Source organism: Parasteatoda tepidariorum, chromosome 4 (genome assembly GCF_043381705.1).
Source record: "Parasteatoda tepidariorum isolate YZ-2023 chromosome 4, CAS_Ptep_4.0, whole genome shotgun sequence".
NCBI lineage: Eukaryota > Metazoa > Arthropoda > Arachnida > Araneae > Theridiidae > Parasteatoda > Parasteatoda tepidariorum.
Window position 1 is genome coordinate 1,465,787 of NC_092207.1, and position 24,367 is coordinate 1,490,153.

The window sequence follows — 24,367 nt, forward strand, 5'->3', positions numbered from 1 at the left end:
TGAACATCTTTGTCGGCGATTGTCTTGTCTCTGACAATCTTAAAATAAGAAGGAAGAGTTTAAATTGTCTTTGACAAAAAATTTTGAAATAAGTAGAAAACTTAATGACTATTAAAATTATTAATTAACAAAAGCAAGCAAGCTGAGTATTAACTTTCAAACGGAAATAAAAGCTAATCATTAAAGTAAGCTATGCAATTTATAATTCTAACAAAACAAATTAGCAAAGGATAACTAACAAGAAATAAGCTAACAATTAATAATTAGAAATAAAACTAATTAACAAGAAATCACAAAAAATAATAATTAGTGTAAAAACTAACAGTTGATAACAATGGAAAACAAGCTAACAATCAATAACTAGCAAAAAAAAATGACTGCTACTAATTAATAAAAAATTAGTCGAAAGAAATAATTAATCTCTTAATAAACGTGCTTTTGTAGAACATATTATTTTATTTCACATTCAAAATTATTATCACAAACTATTTAACACAGTGTGTTATAGGTAAGTAAACAACTTTTAAACTAATTCTTTGCATTGTGTGCCGTCAAATTTCGAAATCGTTAAAAGTGTGCCGCAGCAAAAAAGAGGTTGAGAATCACTGTAATAGATCCACTGCAATAGGCTGTGTGTTCGACGGAAGCTGGATAGTACAACTTTTTCATATAAACACATGATTAATGCAAAACTGTTTATTAATTAATAACGTAAAAAATTATGCAAATAGTAGCAGATGACAGCAATTCTCCTTTTTCCATGAATAGTTTTGTACTATTTTTTGCTGTACTGTACTATTTTTTGCGGTAACTATACTTAGAAATATTTTCATTATAAAACAATATGAACTGTTAAAGATCTTACCAGTTCTAGCATTCTACTGGGAACAAACACAAAAATATTTTGCACTTGAAGCATAGCTGTAATAGTAAGAGCCTCCTCAATACAATGATATTCACCTAAAAAAGATTCAAAATTTAGAGCAAATGTTTTTTAGGCAACAATGAACGAAATTACAAATCTCTTCCATTTTATATTTCTATAAACTATTTTTTTTAAAAAAAAGCTTTATCTCTAAATCTCTGAGTTATCCACTCAGATAAAACAAAATTATTATAATGAATAACATTCGTCAGTAAATAAAAAGTAAATAAATATATGCATTCTTGGAATGAAGAGTTTTTAAAGGAACTCTTTAACTGTGAAAAGACATACATATTACTAAAAAATATGCAAGTATGATTTGAAAGTTAATCTAAAACAATTAAATGACATATTCCTTGAAATAACAAACTAGAAGGGAAAAAAAGGTATCTTGGAAATATAATTAACAACAAAGGAAGAACTGATGCAGTTGAGATGTCTGTTACGTAATTCTTGATAAATTCTGGTAAAAACGAAACCATAACAAATTCAACAAAAATTAAGAGTTTTCAATCTAATGTTAAATCTGTCCTAGTACGGCACATGAAAAAACTTCAAGTAGCAAAGTACAGTAAAGTTTCGAGTTTCCGCTTGAATCGAACTATAAAATATTTAAAGGATTTTTTTTGCTTTGGTTTATTTTTTATTTTTAAAACTAACACCGAAAAAAAAATTTACGTTTTATTTTCCAAACACTCAAGAGAACAATCCGACAGACAACACGAGGTTACCGATGAAGTGATAGTCGATAATGAAACTGAATCTGGTGAAGACAGTGACAATGAAAATCAAAATATAAAAATCTCTCATGCAGATGGACTAAAAGCAATCAAAAGTGACAACTACTGGCTACTAAGAATTTTTCTTGCTCCTAAAATTTTACAACTTTTGACAGTCCCTGATAATTATTATTTTTTGTTGAGAAAAAAATTAGATAAATTATTGAATGATAGGATATGCCTATTTCAGCAAAACAATTTCAATAGAAATAAATCAAAAATGTTTTACACGAAAATGCATTTAAGGTTTCATTTATTTTTAATAAAAAAAAAATTACCTGATATGAGAAGTAGTTTTGAAAACATAGGATGAATGGGAAATTCAGCCATTTGGGTACCCAATGGAGAAGTTAGAATTCCATTTTCATCTAAGGCTGAAAATTATTTGCAATAATATCACTAAAATAAGATATGTGTCAAAGAATTTTTGAAAAAAGAGTAAATAATGCACACAAACCTTTTAAAGCGTATAAAAGTTCAATAGCACTAATCACATGTTTGGAAGGTGGTGCCTACAATTTAAAAAAGATGTCTAATAATTAACAAACTACTTTTGCTCACATTTTTATGAAATTTAGGCCAATAAAATATAAGTGATTGTTTCTTGTCACAAAAGTGTGTGTTTGGAAAATGAGTGATGCATTTATTTTTAGTTTTAACATCTCTTAAAAAAATGAGAGCATTTAAAAAAAAATTAAATCAAAGTAACTCTTCTTGCTTGCTTTCTCGTACACACTTTTTACATTAAGTCTTTCATATGGGTAATTTTAAAATGAAAAGATTAAAGAGAAATGATCAAAATGTGGTGATAAATGAATGCATTCTAAAAAAAATTCTTTTATAAAAGGATTTAATTCGTTAAAAAAGTAATAACTAAATGTAATATTTCCTTTAAACAAAAATTTAGCAAAAAACAGAGCTGCTTAAAAAAGTTTTTTTTGGTTTACATTTACTTCAAAGTCTGCAGCAATCTGAGCAGCTACTTTGCCAAAATGAAAACTGTGTTCAAAGTGGCCCAAAAAAGACCTGTAGACAAGTGGCTTGTATAAGACAAAGAAGGTATTTTTTGGACAAATAACATGTTTATAAGAACAGATTGTACAATTAAATGTTAGCTAAGTTAAAAAGTTATACAGTTTTTACAGTAACTCATGTGCAACTACTAAAACCATATGAAAGGATTAAAAAAGATTCGTATTTAAAATCTCTACTTTTTTTTAAAGTAAAAGTTTCCATATGAAAATACAAAAGACCATAATAATAAAAATAATTTTTCAACAGTTGGGGCTCAGTTGTCTCATTGGAGCTAGTGTAACCTAAATTTTAATTTTTGCATACATATCGGCCTGTCACAACTCTTTAAGCGAATTGAAACATTTTTGCCCACAATAATAGAATTTGTTTATTTAAATATAATTCCTTGCAAAAAATAATTTGTAATAACTTTTTAGTAACTTTTATTACTTTATTTAAAAACATTTGGATAAAAGTTTGAATTGTAAGGTAGGTAATTGTTTACAACACTATAAGGATTGTAATATTCGATGACGCAATACAAAATTTAAGCGTAATCGGTATAATAGTTTAAGAGTGGTAATAGTTTTACTAACGGTTAATAATTCAACCATGAAAGATAGTTGATTTAATGAGACAACCTACGAAAAAATTTAATTTAGATAGATCAACTAGAAATACTACAGAAAAAAATAATACTGATTAGGGGACATCCTTTTTTTAAAATAATTGCAGTTGCAATATCATTAATATAAATTTAAGTAGTTGAAACATAGTTGAACCAAATGTAGTGGTTTGCATCACGAGTAAAATATTTTTCTAACTCTATATTCTTCAGGGTACATAGCCAAATCCTTCAGCAAAAAATAAGCACCTTTTCAGTATTTTTAAGCACTCAAAAATATTTTTAAGTACTATATACATTAACAAAATGCAAAATAATTTTCAAAGACTTTAGATGATCATTAGTAAATAACTAGTTTCTGACAAAGAACTATTTTTCTTGATTATATTAGCCGTTATAAAATGATCGAGAGATTTTTCAGTTTGATATCAGAGGGTGAAAAATTAAATCTGAAATTGAGAATATCTTGCAAAATGCAGCAGAGCTGCACATGAGAAGGCGATAATCTCACTGAACCCAGCTCAGTAGACGCACATACAGACTCGCAAATATTTCATCGAACATGTAAAATGATTGGCGCTTTCATACGCTATGGATCGACGGCATGCCGAAATGAATAATTGAAAACGTTGAATAGAACAATGTGAAAACCACACTTTTGCATAATATGTGGAGAAAATCGATGTGGTAACGGAAAAAAAAATCTTATTTTCAAAAAGGGAAAATTAAGCACTTTTTAAAAACAGTCAATGAAAAAAGCACCTTTAAGGGCTTTCAAATAACGAAAATAGCACCTTTAAGAACGTTTTGAAAACGCTATACACCATGTTCTTAAGAGAAAATCAGAAGCTGAGACACGTCTAACGTGTAATATCGCTTATTAATTAGTACAGATGATATTTTAAGTTACAAAATCAGACACAAAAACGTACTTTCTCTGAACTAACATACATTTATATAAACGAATTTGGATTCCTGACCCTCAAAATATGGAGGTTAGCCACAATCTGGGAAATATAGTCTACATAGACTTGGTTGGGAGAAAGTTTAGGCTCCTTAATTTTACTTTTTGCATATTTTGCTATATTACAAGAATTCTTTAAGCGAATTCAAAAAATTTTAACACAAAATTCATTTACCCAAAAGATAATTCCAAGCAAAAACCCTGATTTTTAATAATTATTTATTAATTTTTAACATTTTATTTAATAATGGTAAAAAAAAAAACTAAAATTGTAATGTATGATTTTTTTTACACCATTTTAAAGAGTGAAATTTTAAATGACAAAAAATTTGAGTGCAATCAGTTGAATAGTTTCTGAGTTAACAAATTTTTGAAAAAAGTCGCATATTTAAAATTTAGTTTCTGCAGAATATACTTTGATGGTAAAATTTACTTTAATTTAAAAATAATAGAGAATGATCAATTTTTACTTACAGAAGGAAAATTAAAATGTAAAATATTTTCAATTCCTAATGCTTTGAGTTGAAGTATAACAGGAGCCAAATTACTTCTTTGCATTTCAGGTACAGAAAATTTTGGCAATTTTAAAAAATCTTCTTCTGCAAAACAAAATTATACATATAATATACAAAACTTTGATCAAAATAAAACTCAAAAATAAAGCATTTTTGTTTTATTACCATGCACTAACTATCATGAGAAAATATAATGCTGCTGCAATAAATTAAACTTTTTATAATTTTAAGCTATTTTTCTTCGTAACAAGTTTTAATAAAAATGAAATGAAAGTTTTTAGATTTTGTTTCGAATATATTAATATATCATTTTTTATATTATTTCGAAGATAAAAATATATTATATTTCCTCTCTGAGTACAATTACAGGTTACCATAAGAAAATATTCTGCTTAAAATGGCTTTACTTATCTAATAAATTCAATAAAAAAAAATTTAAAAAAAAGTTTTTAAAAAAAAAAATTTGATGCGTAAAATTGGGTTTCATTATAATCACTGTTTGTTATCCCCTAATTCTACTGTTTAAAACCAAATAATAAACATTTTTTACCGTGAATGACGCTATTTGTTATAGTTATTAATATTATTGTTTGTTATCCGTTAATTCTACTGCTCAAAGTCAAATAATAAACATTTCTTACTATGAATGACCCTATTTGTTATACTAGTAATTAACATTATTGTTTGTTATTCGTTAATTCTACTGCTCAAAGTCAAATAATAAGCATTTCTCACCATGAATGACCCTATTTGTTATAGTGATTAACATTGTTTGTTATCCGTTAATTCTACTGCTCAAAGTCAAATAATAAACATTTCTTATAATGAATGACCGAAATCTAGTGAAAGTCAACAATCACATAGTAGGTTGGGGAAGAATATTTGTTATGTCCTATTTGATATTAATTTATTCATTGATATTTTAATGTTTATTTGATATTTTATTAAAGGATTAAGAAAAACATGAGTGTTTGGAATGCCGAGCTAATATATATGGGGCAATGGCACGTGACCCAGGGGTCTGTCCAGACATTTTGTGAAAGGTCCTTTTTTGTAAAATTGTGAAAAAATTACTCGTAGTTCGTGAATTTGTGCCAATAGCGTCCTGTTATTGCAAAAAACTTTTTCAAGGAGTTTTTAAATTGTAAAGACATACAAGATTACGTTCAACACTGTAAAATTATAGATAAAAAAATTAAATTTTAAAAAATAAACAGCAATGGCTGCTACTAAATTAGAGATGCAACATACACATATTTGGTATTTAGCCTATTATACTGCTGAACGCAGAATATTCATTTCGGACGAATAAAAGAAGAAGAATCTGCCGAAGACAAAATTTAGTTTGTTTACATCTGTCTTTCTTTCCCCTGCTTCCAGGGAAGGGTTTATTCGATTAGCAATACAATAATGAAGATAAACAAATTTGCGAAGGGCCCGATTAAAAGATAAATTATTTTGTGAAGGGTCCGTTTTTAAGTTAAAATATTTCGTGAAAGGTCCGTTTTTATGAAAAGCTATTTTCTGAAGACTCTGTTAACGGACCCAAATTTCCTTGAAACAGATCCCTGACTTGAGCTTTAAAAAAAATTGGTGTAGGGGACACTGGGCTAGTGTAATCATCAAACTAATAACGAATTATATCCAGCATATATTTCGAACCAGCGAGAAAGAGACTATATGATTGGTCACTTTCACAGGTGAAAATCGACATTCTCCAGATTTTAGCCACTCATGGTGACATATATATTAGGAAAAAAATTAAATAAAAAACACTATTGAGTTAATTTTAAAATCTGCAGTTTTTGTCAGTTTTTTGAACAAATCAAAATAACATTAAAAATTATCGTAATAACTTTCAAACAAAAACCAACTTGAAAAGTTATAAAGAGTAAACTTTCTTAGTATCCCTGAAATGAGGAGGCGTGAAAACCATTGATAAGAAAATTTAAGACAAGCAAAGTAAAATAACCAAAGATGCAGAAAGAGCTAAAATGTTTCGTTATTTGACAAAATATCATTTTTTTTTTTCAAAAAAAATTTTCTAGCAAACTAAGTTTATGATCAGAAACAAACTGATGGGAATCATATAAGTTTGCAATAGAAACATCCAAAAAGAGAAGATGATGTTTGATTTTCGCTCATCATAAAATGTCATCCATTTGAAATAGGAGAAGAAATTCATCTGTTCCCTTGTACCACATAGCTATCTATTTTATGCAATTATATTTGCAACTGTAAATTGTGCATATTTATTTAAATTTATATTTCCTTTCACATAAGTATTGCACATTAATCTACAAAGTTTGAATGTAGACCCAATTGAAAATTTTATTAACTTTTTGCAGATTTTCTTTTAATACCATATTACTCGTGATGGTCGGGGGGGAAAATACGACAAAAAACAGATTGAGCATAAAGCACATAAACAATTTGTGAATAATCTTGAATTAAAAGTATATTATTTAAGTACAACATGTATAATAAAAGTATTTGTTGTTTTGTGTTCAAAAGAGCTTGACATTGCATCTTGAATTCAATTAACAATTTGTGAGTAATCTAGAATTAACAGTATATTATTTAAATCCAACATGAAATAATAAATATATTTATTCTGTTTGTGTTCAAATGAGCTTTAGATCTTGACATTACAGCTTGAATTTAGTTAATAAAGGTCAAAATCAAAATTTGAAAATAAACAAATTTAGGATCCGTGTAACTTCACATTTAATAATAAGGAAAATTAGATAAATAATGCGTTGAAAGCATGAAAAATTTAAAATTTTCAATACAATTTTATTTTAGAAATAACTATTTCTCCATTTCACGATCACTTCAGCCAGAAAGAAATTTGAAAATAATCCTCTGGGATGAAATTAAAAATACTTATGTTTAACCATGTTCATAAACTCTAATTGGATGAATATGTGGAAAGTTCATAATATCAACACAAATAAATTTAAAAAGTACAAAACGTGACATTTGAGAAAAAAGGGAATCAAACAAAACTGAAGTGAAAATAGTGTTGCCTTTAACTTAGACTTTACAATAAAACAAGAAAGAAAAATGACTATGAAAAAATTTTCTAGGTTTGGAAAGAAAATTTATTTTCTTTGAGTTTCATGACAAATTGTAAATTTATAAAACATTTCTCTCATTTCAGGAAGTGTATAAGTTAATTTAACCTAAGCAAAGCTTTCAGAAAGAAAAAAAAACACTAAGATTTTGAATAGTTTCAATGCACAAATCGCATTGAAATGTTTATTTTAAAAAAAATATTATCTACTAATCTATAAGCAACTAATTTAATAAAAAGGGGCCAATCAAATATTACGTAAGCACCAGAAATGGGGAGGGTTTGTTATTTGCTTATTTTTGCTGATAGGGGAAGGAGGGGGTAGGGGCATGGTTACAAAAGACATTAAAACAATTATATCATAACTTTCTCATAAAATATAACTAACAATTTTAGAAAAATTTCAAATTTGAAAGAAAAAAATTATTCTGGGGCAAGAAAATGTTCGCATTTTTTCCCCTAAGAATTCATGAGTTTTAATCATAAAAAAAAAAGATTCTTAAAGTATATTCTGCTCAAAATTTCATAAAATGAATTGAAACATACATTTTATTTTTCACAAAATTATATTGTTTATTTGAATTTAATCCTAAAATCAGATTACCACAATAAAAGTCAAATCGATAAGAAAGGAAAAAAAAGGGGAAAAAAAGCATGGGATGTTGTCGAATTGCTTAACCACTTTCTTTACCAATTTGTTTGAAAAAAAATGCAAAAAGTCAACACGTTTTTTTTATTTTATAACTAAATGCTAGGAACTAAAACAAAACATAATACAGAAGTTTTAAGTTGAAATTTCAATTTTTTTTATGTGCAAAAACATTTAGTTTACCATTAGTTTAATATCCCGAGTAGTCTCGGACAAATGAAAAAGTTAAATATAAGTCTTTGTATGATACAAGGGACAACGCAAAGTGATACATTTCAAACGTTAGTGAAGGAATAGGGCATTATTTTTTACTCTTATTGCTATGTAAATTCAGCAACCCTCATATCACACAAAACATCAATACTCCCAAACAAAATTTGGCAATCCTATCACAGCAGATTATTATTACTATTTGCTTCCAGCCGTATAAAAACGTAATAAAATAACACATAATGACAAATTCTGCCAGATTTTCCTCGGAATAATAAATAGTTGCAATATATATATATAACTCGGGATAATCAGGGAAGTTCTTAAGGAGAATTGTTTATTTCTGGAGAGAAAGGGGAATTGCCAAAAACATGCCCTGAAGAAAAGTGGCGCTCTAGAATAAGTAACCTGTGGTCATACCTGTACATAGTCTGTATGCTTTTCCAGACATTACACGGCCAGCACGCCCGGCTCTCTGGTTGGCAGATGCCTGAGAAATAGGAACTATAGCTAAGGAGTCTGTACAGGAGTTAGGGTTATAGCACTTTAACTTCACAAAGCAACAGTCTACAACTTGAATAAGAATGAAATTTTTCAAAATAGGTAAAAACAAAACTTACATAAAAAAGTTCAATACAAACAAAAAATAATTTTTTGAAAAAAAAAACCTACTGTATGTTATGCCACTAATTGTCACAGATGCTTCAGCAATGTTAGTCGAGACAACAATTTTTCTCACGCCTCGAGAAGTGGGTTTAAATGCTTTCACCTGAAATATGCATAAAGGTAAATATAAAATAATCAGTAGAAACATATTTCTTTCAGTAATAAATTAAACGTTATGAGTACAGGAAAGGAAGTCTCCAAATCGGGTCTTAGGGATCATCCATAACTGATGTCACACATTTGTTCAATATTTTTGACCACCCATTTGTCACCAAATGCCACATTTCACCTCCCCTTGCAGAAGTCTGTTCAGGTCAAATTTACTACCATTTAGTGGTACTTTCACAAATTCAACTTTAGAAAAAAAAGGTAGTTTCACAAAATGCTTTTAAAAAAGCAAGTTCTAAGATTTTCCTCCCCGCCTCTTAAAATTTTGTTTATGTAACACCGCGAGAAACGAAAAAATTTTTCCACCGTGAAACTTTTTTCTATATGACCCAGTAGGAAATGTTCTCAGAATGAAAAGAATTTTTGGTGCAAGTTCTGTTAAATGCATGTTGTTTTTTTCTCTTCAAAAATTCAAGTTAAAATTTAACTATGGGCAGTGATTTTTATGGATTTTTAAATTTGGAAATAATTTTAACCCAAAAATTTTACAATTGCAAAATTACTTTTGAGTAAATCGGGAAAAATATATAAAAATTTTCCAGTCATTAAATGATTTTTATTTCTGGTGACTTTTATGTTGATTTTTTAACATAATTTTTAATTTTCACAAATTGTCTATATTTCCATAAAATAGGTACCTCTCAGGAAAACCTAGACAGACTTTTGTCTTGTCAGGAGCGTGCTTAGGGTTTTAGCAGCCATAGGCGAAACATTGAAGCATTTCATCAGAGTTGATCAAAATATCATGTTTTATTTAAATATATATATATCCTAAGCATTGTCTTTTTTTTGTTTTTTTTGCGATCAGATTTTTTGTAAAATTTTTTTCTCATTTAATGATCAAAACTCTGACAAAATGTAAAAATAATATTCAGTATTACTTAACAACAGTACAGCAACCAAAATTTTTAACACCACTGATTATAAAAAGGTTATATTGTTATTTAAATAGGAGAAGAANTTATACCACAACCTTGAATTGAGCGCAGAATGAAATCTATTTTTAGAGATTCCAGCCTAACACATCAGCATAGAATTCAAAAACCATTTTTGAATTCATTGCAATTTGCTTTTCTTTCCACCAACACATTTGAATGTGTAAAGCTAAGAAAAACAGTCATTAAATCTAATCAAAGAATGAAACTAATTCAGAAAAAGACAAAAAAAAGTAATTAACAGTTAAAATAATAAATCAAAATAGAAAAGAGCTTAAAACAGCTAAATCCAAATTTGTTTTATTTTAATTTATAAAGTCAGAAAAACAATTTAAGCAGAAAACAACAAAAATTATAAAAATATAAGATATGTGTGTTAGCAGGACAGCAGGGGAAACACTGCCTATTAACACACAGATAGGAGCCTTTCTGTTGTCAGGGGTGAAACCAAAAACTGACAGTGCCCTCAGGTCCCATAATGGAAAAACAAATAAGAAAAAACAATTACAAAAATTAAAATGTAAATACAAAGAAAAATAAATGACAAATAAAGACAAAGTGGGTAAGTTTAAATAATGAGTAGAAATACACAAACTAAGACATAATAAAGAGACTCCCCAAATAAGAAAAATAAATAAAGATAAAGTTACAACTAGAATAGCCACATCAAAATGAAATATAAATTACCAAATCATTAAGAAAACTTTAGATATAAATCAAGTGCTGACCCCTTTTTCGAAAATCTTGAAAAAATAAAACAGATAAACATTCAATGAGTAAAAATTTTAAAAAGGTGCTGCCATCTATATGCTTCTGGAACATAAAATCCAAAAAAGCATAAAAATCCATTGTCATTCAATTCATACCTGCCAACATTGGGGAAATGAAACAACGGAGATTTTACTAGCCACGTTTATCAGGCTATGAGTAAAGTTTTGATACATCATGCATAATCATGTAAGTCAAAATTGAAAATAATATAAGCACTTACATTTAGTGAAGTAAAAAATATGTATATAAATCTTAATCTAAAGAAGATTTTTTAAAACCATTATTTATAATCACTTAAACTATTTTATTTTATAACCGTCGTTGAACAGCCGACTCAATTTTGAGTTTATGACAATTAATGTTCACCTCCATAGCCTTGTAATTTTGAACCCAATTCAGAAGACAAGGGAACTTCTGGATCAAGTATTGGGAGAAATTTGCCTTCATGGAGGACTTTTAGATGTAATTATCCCGCATCTGCGTTATATGGAAAGGAAAATCACGAGAACCTCCCGCAGTTAGCCTGAGGGCAAGGGAACTCTAGCCCATGATCCGTCTACCACAGAAGATATTTCACGTCAGCAATGTGGTCGGGGCCATCTGGGTGTGGAATTCGTATCGACCAGCAATCGCTGGAATTTGAACCCGGTTCACCTCATTGGAAGACGAACGCTCTATCCCCAAGCCACCACTCAACATACTGCAGTACTGGCAATAGCCCCATCTGTTGAGGAATAAGAGAGGTATTTTTGCCATCAGCGGATATTTTNGGAGACACATTGCCTGTTAACACACATAGGAGCCTTTCTGTTATCAGTGGTGAAACCAAAAACTGACAGTGCCCTGAGGTCCCATAATGGAGAAACAAATAAGAAAAAACAATTATAAAAATTGAAATGCAAATACAAAGAAAAATAAATGACAAATAAAAACAAAGTGGGTAAGTCTAAATAATGAGTAGAAGTACACAAACTAAGACATAATAAAGAAACTCCCCAAATAAGAAAAATAAATAAAGATAAAGTTACAGTTAGAATAGCCACATCAAAATGAAATATAAATTGCCAAATCATTAAGAAAACTTTAGATATAAATCAAGTGCTGACCCCTGTTTCGAAAATCTTGAAAAAATAAAACAGATAAACATTCAATGAGTAAAAATTTTAAAAAGGTGCTGCCATCTATATGCTTCTGGAACATAAAATCCAAAAAAACATAAAAATCCATTGTCATTCAATTCATACCTGCCAACATTGGGGAAATGAAACAACGGAGGTTTTACTAGCCACGTTTATCACGCTATGAGTAAAGTTTTGATACATCATGCATAATCATGTAAGTGAAAATTGAAAATAATATAAGCACTTACATTTAGTGAAGTAAAAAATATGTATATAAATCTTAATCTAAAGAAGATTTTTTAAAACCATTATTTATAATCACTTAAACTATTTTATTTTATAACCGTCGTTGAACAGCCGACTCAATTTAGAGTTTATGACAATTAATGTTCAACTCCATAGCCTTGTAATTTTGAACCCAATTCAGAAGACAAGGGAACTTCTGGATCAAGTATTGGGAGAAATTGGCCTTCATGAAGGATTTTTAGATGTAATTAACCCGCATCTGCCTTATATGGAAAGGAAAACCACGTGAACCTTCCACAGTTAGCCTGACGGCAAGGGAACTCAAACCACATCCGTCTACCACAGAAGATATTTCACGTCAGCAATGTGGTCGGGGCCATCTGGGTGTGGAATTCGTATCGACCAGCAATCGCTGGAATTTGAATCCGGTTCACCTCATTGGAAGACGAAAGCTCTATCCCCAAGCCACCACTCAACATACTGCAGTACTGGCAATAGCCCCATCTGTTGAGGAATAAGAGAAGTATTTTTGCCATCAGCGGATATTTTATAGATAAATTTTTCTTTTTCTTCTAAATTCTTCAACAAGTACAGAGAAATTTGAGAATATACTTTGTTAAAAAAACAGGAGACTTGGGAGGCATGTAAATTTAATCAATTAATTTCCAGTACATGGATTCGTTAACTTTCCTTAGAGAAAACTACACACGACACTCACATTTCTTGTTGGACGCAGATGTGCTGTGGGGCTAAGCCCTGCAGCCACACACTCCTTTTCTAAATGTATACAAAAATGAATCATTTTTTACTTTGGAGCTCTCCATATTTCCGAAATAAAATATTTTCATTATTTGTTGAATTTAATTCTTCATTAAAGCAGTTCCTATTGTTTAACCGCTTCTCTTATCAATATTTTTGAATAAAAATGCAAAAAATTAACATAGTTTTTTATTTCATTAAACATGGAACTAAAGCAAAACATAATACACAAGTTTAAAGTTGAATTTTTTAATTTTTTTATGCTAAAAAAGCATTTAATTTACCATCAGTTTACTATCCCAAGTTAACTCTGCAAATGATAAAAAGTTAAATATTAGTCTTTGTAAGTTAGTTTTTAAAACAAGGGACAACACAAAGTGATACATTTCAAACGTCAGTGAACTGATACGCCATTTTTATTTACTATTTTCTTAATGTAAATTCAGTCACCATTGCACATAACACATGTGCAGTCCCACATTCTAACAACTTAACTCCCAAACAAACCTTAGCAAACTTCCCATCACAGCATATTATGTCTTTGTTTTGCTTTTTGCTTCCAGCTGCGTAAAAACGTGATAAAACAAAACGAACTGACAAATTCTGCTACAAACGAGTTTTCTCGAGATAATAAATATTTGCAATGCATATATACACCCGAGTTAACTCGTAATAATCAGGGAAACGGTTAATATCTACAACACACTGGAATAATAAAAAGAAAATTTTTTTCTTTTGCTAGATAATAAGACACTATGTAAATAACAAAATAATTTAATTTACAAATGACACCACGTGTTCTTACCAATAAATCAAGTTGCATCAAACTTGCAGTAATGAGTGTCAAACATTTAAATGGAAATAACATTCCAAAAAAAAAAAAAAAACATAAGCACATAAATAAGTTGGAGATACATATTTTTTTTTTTCAAAATTAAATGTTAACCAACTTAGGGGGCTTTTTTAGAACAGTTGCTGGACTTTTTTAAAATGTTCTTGCCCCTAGGACTCCAGATTTATACTTATATATATTTTTTAAAATAAATATGATGTTTTTTTCTTTCTTTCAATGGGACCTCTCTAGTTTAAGAAACATACCAATGGTGTTCCCCTCTGAAACATTTTATAAAACAAAAAATGAATACCTGTTCAGACATGGGTAAAGTACCATAGAGTGGAACTACAAAGAACTTCATAGCCTCCTTATTACTTTTCAGATCCGTCGCAATATCTCTAGAAAATATTATGACAGTTTTGAATATACAATCTTATAATGGAATTAATAATTTGAATATAAGACAGTAAACTAAAATAAAATTTGTTAGGTAATTATATAAAATCATGCGAATTATAGTGAAACAAAATTCAAACAACTGTTACAAAGTAATAATAATGGAATTTACTTTAGATATTATTTAAGAAATAATTGCCATGGCAGATACATTTATCTGCCATGGCAATTATTTCTTAAATAATATCTAAAGTAAATTCCATTATTGTTACTTTGTAACAGTTGTTTACAAATTAACAATAATGGTGGCTCAGAGCGTTCACCCCCCCCCCCAAAGAGGTGACCCAGGTACAAAACCTAGCGAAAAAAGTTAAAGTAGAACATGAGTGAGAAGGATAATAAAAAATTAAATTAAATAGCAAATCCTTACATAAGCATGTTTGTTGTTTGTCTAACTTCTTCCTGTCCTGTTAAAAACACTAATATATCACCAGGAGGTTCATTTAAATGAATCTTCATAACTGTATCAACAGATGATTTTATATAATCAGGGACTGGATCTGATGAATAATGTATATCCACCTTATAAGTACGACCTTCAATACTAATAATTACAGCTGTATCTTTTTCTCTGTAAAATATATATCAACAATTAACATAATCAATAGAAATGTAATAATATTTAATAGTACAGTTAACTTTCGCTATACTACAATATCCAATAAAATAACTCCCTCTATTACAATAATGTTTCGTGGTCCCGACCAATTTTCATATCAATTAATGTTATCCTCCTCTCGACATTCTCTGAAGCATAAAACCCCTGTAAAATGATTTTTTTCCCTTCAAATTTCAACCTTAGTTTCTCCATTTATTATTGTTTTTCAAATAATGCAAAAAACTTATTTTATTATCTTTTGTCATTTTCCATTTTTTTCTGACAAGCGAAGACTCACTGCTGACCACCCAAGAGCTTCCATTCTTAGAATTGCCTCCCTAATCACTTAAGAAGTCACAGATGTAACATTCTTATCTGATTTCATCTCTTTCATGTTACAAGCTGATTGTGAGTCACAAATGACCACAAGCATCACATTAATACCTGAAAGGGAACCAAATCTTTCTTATCAAACATAAAAAAATTTGTTAGATTGGTAAAGTTTTATATAAATCCTCCACTTACAACAAATAAAAAAAATATAAATTTGATACATACTAAAAAGTGAAATTACTTCAAGAAGTTAAATATATAGATTAAATGATAACATTGTTTAATTAGCTTCTTTTTTCAAAAAATATTTAAAATTATTTTCAAGCAAAATATTTAACAGCATAAGTAAAACCAATTATCAGAATTGTGACTCATAAATTAGAAAACTACAATCTTGAAAATTGCATCAAAACTCATAAAATGGGAATATACATTTACAGCGTACGTAGCAAGATTTCTTAACACAAAATAAACACTTTTTAAGCACTCATAAAATATTTTTAATCACTTTAAAAAAAACTTAAACGGGATATGAGCAGCAATAAAAATTATTTCTTCCTATTGTTTAAATTTGATTTATGTATACAAAATCAACAAAATGCAAAAAACTTTTTGTCAAGATTTTACATTATCATGTTAACTAGTTTCTGATAAATATTGCAGAGAAAATTGCCAAGATCATGTTTTTTTTCTTTCTTTTTGTTATTTATGAGAAAAATTGACAAGGCAAAGAAAAAAATCTAGTTTTAAAAGATAGAAAATTAAGCACTTTTTACAAAAACCCAATGAAAAAAAGCACCTTTAAGAGCTTTTAAAAGACGTAACTCAAAAATAAGGACCTTTAAACACTTTTTAAAAATGCTATGCATCCTGATTTAGACATGTAAGCTAATTTAACCAACCATAAGATTTACTACATATCCTGTTCACCTTTTATATTAAAATCATACAGTTAATTTCAGTCCCGCAAATGCTTTTGCTGGAAGATATAATCTGGCGTTTCTTAAAACGCTACGGTTAGAAAGTTTAGCTTCTAAGCAAACCAATTTTGTACATCGACGAGGAATAATAGGCGATTCTTGACAAAAAATTAACGCTAAAAGGAGGAGCAAATTTAAACAATAAAATTATTTCCCCATCAACACATAAAAAAATATATATTATTTTTATGGTCGATATTTCTGCATTTTGAAAAGAAACATTAAACAGAATTTTTTTCCCTCCTTTAACAAGTTGTCTTTATACAAAGAAAAAAAAACATGCATTTTTTAGGAGGAAAAAACGAAACCATGTATATTAATCAAATAATGACTACTTAAATGTACGTTTCGAGGTTCGCGTTTTGCAATATATAGTATCTCATTAAAAAGATCTTAAACACCATGCAAAAATTAAAAGTTATCAAAACTTTGACAGAATCATCGCTAATGCTCAGAAGAGTGATTCGAATTTTCCGTGGAATATATCAGGGACAGATAAAACATATAGAGATATCGGTATTTTAAAAAATTATGTGATAGTTAACAACAACTTCCAAAAAGAAAATATCGAAACATCGCGATAATATATGGGTTTATCGGGATTTGAAAAACAATGTGAAAATCACTAGTAACTCAACAAAAAGGCCGATCGAAAAAAAACTGGTTTCAGCACATCAAAAAGAGACAAAGCAATCAATACGCACTTCAAATTTTGTGTGTCGTAATAATTTTAGAGTTTTGAAAATTTTGCCGAGATTTTGCAGAAATCATAAAATTTAAATTTTAGATTAGCGGAACTCTGGGAAAAATTTGCCAAGATATAAATTTTTGATTCACGAATCAACGGTTTCAGGATTTGCCAAAATTAGAGGAAAAACCACATGTCCGCACAAAGCAATTGGCGATCGAAATGGTCAGTTTGCGTAGATTAGAACTCTCTATCTATGGCAACACTTCGCACACTTTCCCCATTAGCGTGTGGTGAGTCATAGGAGAAGAAAGTGTCTGCCTTGATTTTCATATAGATCAAAATCTCTTAAGTTAGGAAATTATATGGATCTGAAGACAACATTAAACATAGTTCTAAAAGAAAGCGCCATGGAAATTTTAAAAAATATTTCTATTAATTAAAAATGAAAAATATTAAGTAAAGGAAAAAATATCGTATTACATTCCTATATAACTGAAAAGAGGAGGAGAGGAAAAGGAGAAGGCATGGAACCAACCTGTCTTCTCCCCTGATGGCGTATTCGAACATTGCGATCGCCTATTTTTAAATAAATTCCAACAATTTTGGGGATGATTCCGTTTTACAATTTCAATAAATAAATTACTACTTACTTATCTGAAGTTTCATTTTTGTTAAAGAATCTAAACATTGATTCGGCTTCAATAGTTGCAGATGATATAATAAGTTTGAGATCAGGTCTCCTCCTGATAATTTTTTTTAAAAGTCCCAAAATAATGTCTCCGTTGAGTGATCGCTCGTGAACTTCATCCAGTATGAGAACTGAATAACTCCTCAGTAATGGATCAGCCATCATTTCCTTGATAAGAACACCTTCAGTCATGAACTGAAATAAATTGTTCTCAACAATAAGAGGAAAGAAGAAACTTAAAAAATCACTTTTTTTTTACTTATAGTTGTATGCTTCAANTTTTATCTATATATATATATCATAATAAATAAATACAAAAAGGGCAAAAAGAAAAAGATTACGAAAAACAATAAGTTTTATTTACTGCGCATAAGCTGCAAGTAAATAGAATTCATAAAACAAGTTCAAAATGTAGAGAAAAAATGGAAAAAAATTTCTGTAATTTTTTCATGTTTTTTCTACATTTCAGACTTATGTATACATACATGTATACAGACTTATGTATACATATGTAATACATACAATCAAACCCCCCTATTGAGAACCTTCAAGGGACCAAAATTTTAGTTCACTATAACCGTGACTTACATCTGTTCTGCAAGCAATTTTAACTAATAGTTCCAATCTCCCCCTTTTTTATTACACATTATTAAAATAAATGACCCATAAAATGAAATACAAAAATGATTGAAAAATAATACATAGTAACGAAAAATGTGTTAACTTTCTTTTTTTTACTCTTCGTTTTGCATAGTAAAGAAATTAGTAATTTTTAGCTGATGAGCAATCCTCAACTTCAGATATGGAAACTCTCTTCCCGAACTTTCCCATAATTTTTCCTGTATTTATGTCATTCCGCTTTTTAAACCTGTCTGCCCAGCCATTCGAGCAGATAAAATTAGTCTCACCCAATTGCTTAGCAAATTCATTGGCTTTTGACTTGAAGCATTTGTACAGACACTGAAAGATTGCAGCTTCTTTGAATGCTGAACCCATTCAATAGCGCTATTCAATAATGAAGCTAAGAAGAAAAAATGCTTGTTGCTACATTCCATGCTATAGATGGTTTTAAAAATCGGTATATGTATTTATTTTACAGTAGAAATTACAAAATTATTACAAAAAAATTAAGTAAATAAATCAGTCAAAGACAGAAAAAATTTCATAATATCCAAGTTCCTCTCTCTTTTTGGTTCACTATATCCACAAAAAATAACATTATACGTGTGCAGCAAGGCAAGGGGAGAACATTTTGTTCACTATATCTGGGAGTTCACTATAAACTGTGTTCACTATAGCAGGGTCTGACTGTATATAGCAATTGATTTCAGTGTTTCTGTAAAACTTCATGAAAAATGTTTCATTAAAAAAATACTATCTTCCAACTATCCATCTCACAATCATCCATCCTAGTAAAATATTAGGAACCAATCATTTCTAAAATCAACGAAGACAATCAGGTGAAATAAATTGCCTGCTCCTTCTACCAGTCATGTTTAAAACTTTAAAAAAAAAAAACTTGATTCTTTTAAATCATGATCTTTCATATTTCTGTAGCTTATTAATAAACAGTAAGAATTTTTGCATTAATCATATGTATCAGAATATATATTTTCAATTACATAAAAAGGGAAGAAGTTCATTTTATCTGGCTTTTTTGTTATTCAACCTATTCCTCTGTTAGATTAGATCAGATAGTCAGGAGCCTACTTAACATACATATCAATTTTACATTTGATTGAAAATGTCTATAATATAGAAAAGATGAAATCAATTACTCATATCTAAGTCAGTAGGAAGAAATTATTTAATATATACTAATATATACTCAAGTCAATATATACTCAAAAAAAAATTAGCATTCATTTAAAAAATTTAATACATTCATTCAACCTTAATCTTTGTTTTTGTAGCATCAAAACAACTTTCAAATCTTATGTTGTATCCAACAAGTTGGCCAAGTTGAACATTTCTTTCTTCTGCAACTCGAGTAGCAAGCTTGAAAAAATTAAATGAATACACTAAATTAATACAATTAGTTACTACTTATTAAATTAATATTATTGTTGAGTCTCGAATAACTTTCATTTTAAAAGTATGTTAAAAGAATTGCACCAGAAGTTGAATTAATAATATATCTTAAAATGTAGGGAGAAAACATATGTGATTTAATTTATTTTATCAAATACACAGGGTATAACACAAAACATTACATAGCTATATCTTTTTCAAATAGATAAACTGTACAACCAAAATAATGAAGTAATAATGCTTTTTTTTTCAATAAAAAAAATTTATTGAGCTTGTATTTTAAACAAACTTTAAAAATAAATTTCTGAAATAAAAAATTCTTTTATAATTTTAATTTTCTAAAAACAATTTTTGGTAAAAATAAAATACATTTGGAACTTAATTGGATTGTAGATATAGAATTTAGATGTATATAGTTTAATAAGTTTTATTTCAACGTTGTAATCAGTTACAGGAATTGCTATAAATTATTAATAAGTCAACCTAATATAACTTAATTACATAAGTTTTATTAGATATTTAAGCCCTGAGTAAAATAAGATTACTGATAAAAACAAACAATAAGGGAGTGTAGGAAATTTTGTTATCAACAAATGGTCATCTTTTAAAACAAATGGTCACGTTTAAAAAACAAATAACAACTTAAAATTGACTTGTTTGTAATTAACAAAAAATGGTAGTATGGATAATGTAAGGTATTCTTTTGAAGCAAGACTTCAAAATATTAAAAAAAACATAATCATTCCATGTTTACTTAAAAAATAGTACAGTAGAGAACCATTTATCCGGTATCCAGATAACCGGGAAACCAGAAAAATTTTGCTCGAATTTCCCGCCATTTTAAACTAGAACGAAAAAAGCGGAAATTGGACCCATCCTTGAAGTTGAGTTGAGGAAAATGTAAGGAAGGGGAAGATTTTTTTCCCCGTTTACCCAGAGAAACGTCATTTCCTCCGTGACCTTGAAGGCAGGGAAGGGAGGAATGTTTTATTTTTTCCTTTAGACCGTCAATCAAACTCAAGGGTGTGGCATGCTGATTTCGTTTTCTGCTTGATTTACGAGGGGGGTGGGGAAAATGCATTGCATGCGTATCAGTGAACAGAAAAAGAAAAGAGAAAAATATATTTATTTGACATCGACTAATAAAAATAAAATCTTTTTCTTTTGAATAAATTCTTATTCTTTGGAAGTGCGGTATCAATTACAAGTTTTTCTTGGTGTGGAATCACATCTGCTGTAATTAAAAATCTTGTTTTTATCAACAAAAAAATAAAATAAAAGGAGAATTGTTTATTATTTTAAACATAGGATTATTTTATGAAGCAGATTGCAGTTTTGTTTTTCTGATTCCACTACGTTTGATTTTTTTTCTTTTCGCGATAAATTTCGCACTCAATAAATTAATTCTTTTTATTCATAAATTTTATCATTAGGTTTTTTTTTTTTTTTTTTTTGAATTCCGTTGATCTTGCCTTGTTTCGGGTTTTAATATTTATGCTAGTGCCTTTTTTAACTATCGTTTCGGTTCGATAATTTTCAAGTGTTTTTATTTAGATTAATAAGTTTTCCTTTTATTTTATCGTTTCCCCCGTATAATTAGGTATGAAATATATTGCGTTATTTAATCATTGGTTTTGTTTATATTATTTAATTTAGGAATTGTAATTATTTTTAAAAAATAAATATGAGAATTTTGTATTTTTTAAACTTGATTTTCTTGTCTAAACTTGCAAATTTTTTTATTCTTTTAAATGTTATATTTCTACCATTTTTTTTTCTTTTTAAAGTTAGGAGTACCTTTCTTTTTTCTCTTACTTTATGCATTACACTTTTTCCTTGTACTTCGGGTTCGATAAAACATCGATTAACGACACTTTTTGGTCGATCCAGAAAACCGGGAAATTCAGATATCCGGGATCGCGATGGTCCCGAGCATCCCGGATAATTGGTTTTCTACTGTAATAACAAAATGCATGCAGTGTTGCATTTTGAGCAAAAACAGTAGAAAATTGGTGGCGATGATTAGGCAATTATTTTAATTCTAATTTAGTACACCAAAGAGTGAAAAGCCACAGACTAGTTACCTTGTGGCTAACTGTTAATTTTGCCCTATATGAAAAAGAATCTCTAAATTGAACAATTCTATTTGATTATTTAAAATACAAAAAGTTCTTTGAGTATAAAATAAGCATTAAATCAATTTTTAAATGATGAGTTTCATACATTAAATAGTAAATTGTACTGTTAAACCATTTTTCTCCATTTTAACAACATATCTTATTGCATTATAATTTCTAATTTCATGATCATGCACGTTACACAATAACATTTATAATTTTCTTTTTCTTTACAAACAACATAAGTTTAAAATAAACACCTTTTTAAATATTGTAACAAAAAATAAAATAAAATAAAGATTTTAAAAATTTATCTATCATTTTCAAGTTAGTACAAATTTTATATGTCAAAAAACTATGCATTTCTTCTAATGTCCCTTAGTTCCTGTAAATTAGTTCAGATCAGTTTTTTGGGTTTTTTTTTTTCTTTTTGGATAAAGTTTGAAATACACACAAAGGTTTGGAAAAAAAAAACTTTACAATTCATCAAAATTTATTTTATTTACAAGCTATCAGACAAATGGTTAAAAATACCAACTTATTTTATTAGGTTCATTATTTTTCACTTGCATCGAAACAAATAATTCTGGACAGTTTATAAGGACTTTGGAAAAACTATTCTTTCTTATAAAAAAAAATGTAGGTAGATAAATTTTATAGGAAAAGTTATTCACAAATATCAGTATCGCTTAATACTTGGTGCAGAAATTACTTTGCTTTTGGACTTAATTAGAAAAATACAACAATTTTTAAAAAATTAGTGTTGCAGAATTGATTTTTAAAAAATTAGTGTTACTCTTTTGGGGCCTTCCTCTTGGCCTTTTATTGAAGGGGGTCGCATTAAAGACTCTTAATGCTGTTCGTTTCAGGCTCATTCTCACTATACTATCTCATTCTACTTAGTTTAATAGATTTAATGACATCATCACTATTAAAGATCTTATATATTTCAAAATTATATCTTTTTCTCCAGTTGTAGTTATCGAGAAAAGCGCCAAAGATGGTTCATAGGACCTTCCTTTCGAAGGTTGCTAATAACTTTTCTTCCCTTTTTGTTAAAGTCCATGTCTCTGAAGTATAAGTCAAAACTGACTTGATTAGTACCTTATAAAGTAAAATCTTCGTCTTTCTTTTTATTAAGAGAAAATATATTTAAAAAATTTAGAAAACTAGAAAGAAAAGTTTGTACATTGTAACAATTTATTGAAATACAAAATTAATATTAGAATATATACTTAAATTAACATGTTCACGGCACATGTATTTACCATGATGGCAGCAACTCTTCTAGGCTGTGTAATGCCAACTATTCCATTATTTTCTAACCATCCAGATTCCAAAATATACTGGAAAAAGTTTGAAAATTTGAAAACATGCAAACATGCAGTCTCTAACAAATATTATAAGCATAGAAAATCAATATGATGATAGTAATAAAATAATTAATTAATGTTATAAATGCTTTGGTATAAAAAATTATTTAAGTTCAAAAATAAAGAAAAAACTTTTTTAAAATTCATAATTTGATTTAAAAGAAATAAGCTTCTTTCATTTACAATAAATAAACATTTTCAGTTAAAAAGAGTTTGTCTAGGACATGGTATGAAAAATACATTGGCTAGGTGTGTAAAAGAAGAGGTTTAAACAGACAAAAATTTCTGATGCGAATGGAAGATGAAAGAATTATAAATAAAAGGTAAATTACAAATAAGCAGTTTTTATCACTCTTTAAGCCTCCAGAAACTGAATATATAATTTTAAAGAAAATAAATAATTCTACTTAAAAAATAGATGCCCCTTTGTCTCAATTTTAGAAGCCTTTTTCAATCCGAATTAAGTTAAGTTATGGATTTAATAAGCAATTTTACACTTTTGAAACACAGAATTAAAAATTTCTTAAGATTTTTTAATACAAAATGAAAGCCTAATGCAATAGAAATAGATGAATCAGAATAGAATAGATGAATAGATGTTTTCAACACGTTCATAAGTAGCCAAGCATGTGTATGGATGGTTCGCCGCATAAAGTCAAGCACAGATTGCAGGGCTATGGGTAAATATTCGTAGAAAGACTTCCTGGCTACTACTTCTGATTGATTTTTATCCCCAAGCTAGAAAAAAGGCTTCATCGACCATTATTACACTTGTAGTGTTCACAATATAATGTGCATTTTAAATTTAAATTTCAGTGAAACAGACAACATAAGAAGCATGC

General features: G+C 28.6%; 1 protein-coding gene across 1 annotated transcript in view; it reads right to left on the minus strand.

Moving 5' to 3' along the window:
- LOC107454692 (probable ATP-dependent RNA helicase DHX35) overlaps positions 1-24,367 on the minus strand; it is a 55,281-nt gene that overhangs the window by 23,660 nt on the left and 7,254 nt on the right. Inside the window, exons 4-14 of the mRNA XM_043052518.2 lie at positions 23,421-23,498; positions 19,898-20,002; positions 17,967-18,199; positions 15,085-15,285; positions 14,569-14,656; positions 9,430-9,526; positions 9,178-9,330; positions 4,782-4,906; positions 2,162-2,216; positions 1,983-2,078; positions 866-960 (exon numbers count right to left, since the gene is read on the minus strand). Of these exons, the coding sequence (XP_042908452.2) occupies positions 866-960; positions 1,983-2,078; positions 2,162-2,216; positions 4,782-4,906; positions 9,178-9,330; positions 9,430-9,526; positions 14,569-14,656; positions 15,085-15,285; positions 17,967-18,199; positions 19,898-20,002; positions 23,421-23,498 (1,326 nt within the window). The remainder of the gene's footprint in view (positions 1-865; positions 961-1,982; positions 2,079-2,161; positions 2,217-4,781; positions 4,907-9,177; positions 9,331-9,429; positions 9,527-14,568; positions 14,657-15,084; positions 15,286-17,966; positions 18,200-19,897; positions 20,003-23,420; positions 23,499-24,367) is intronic.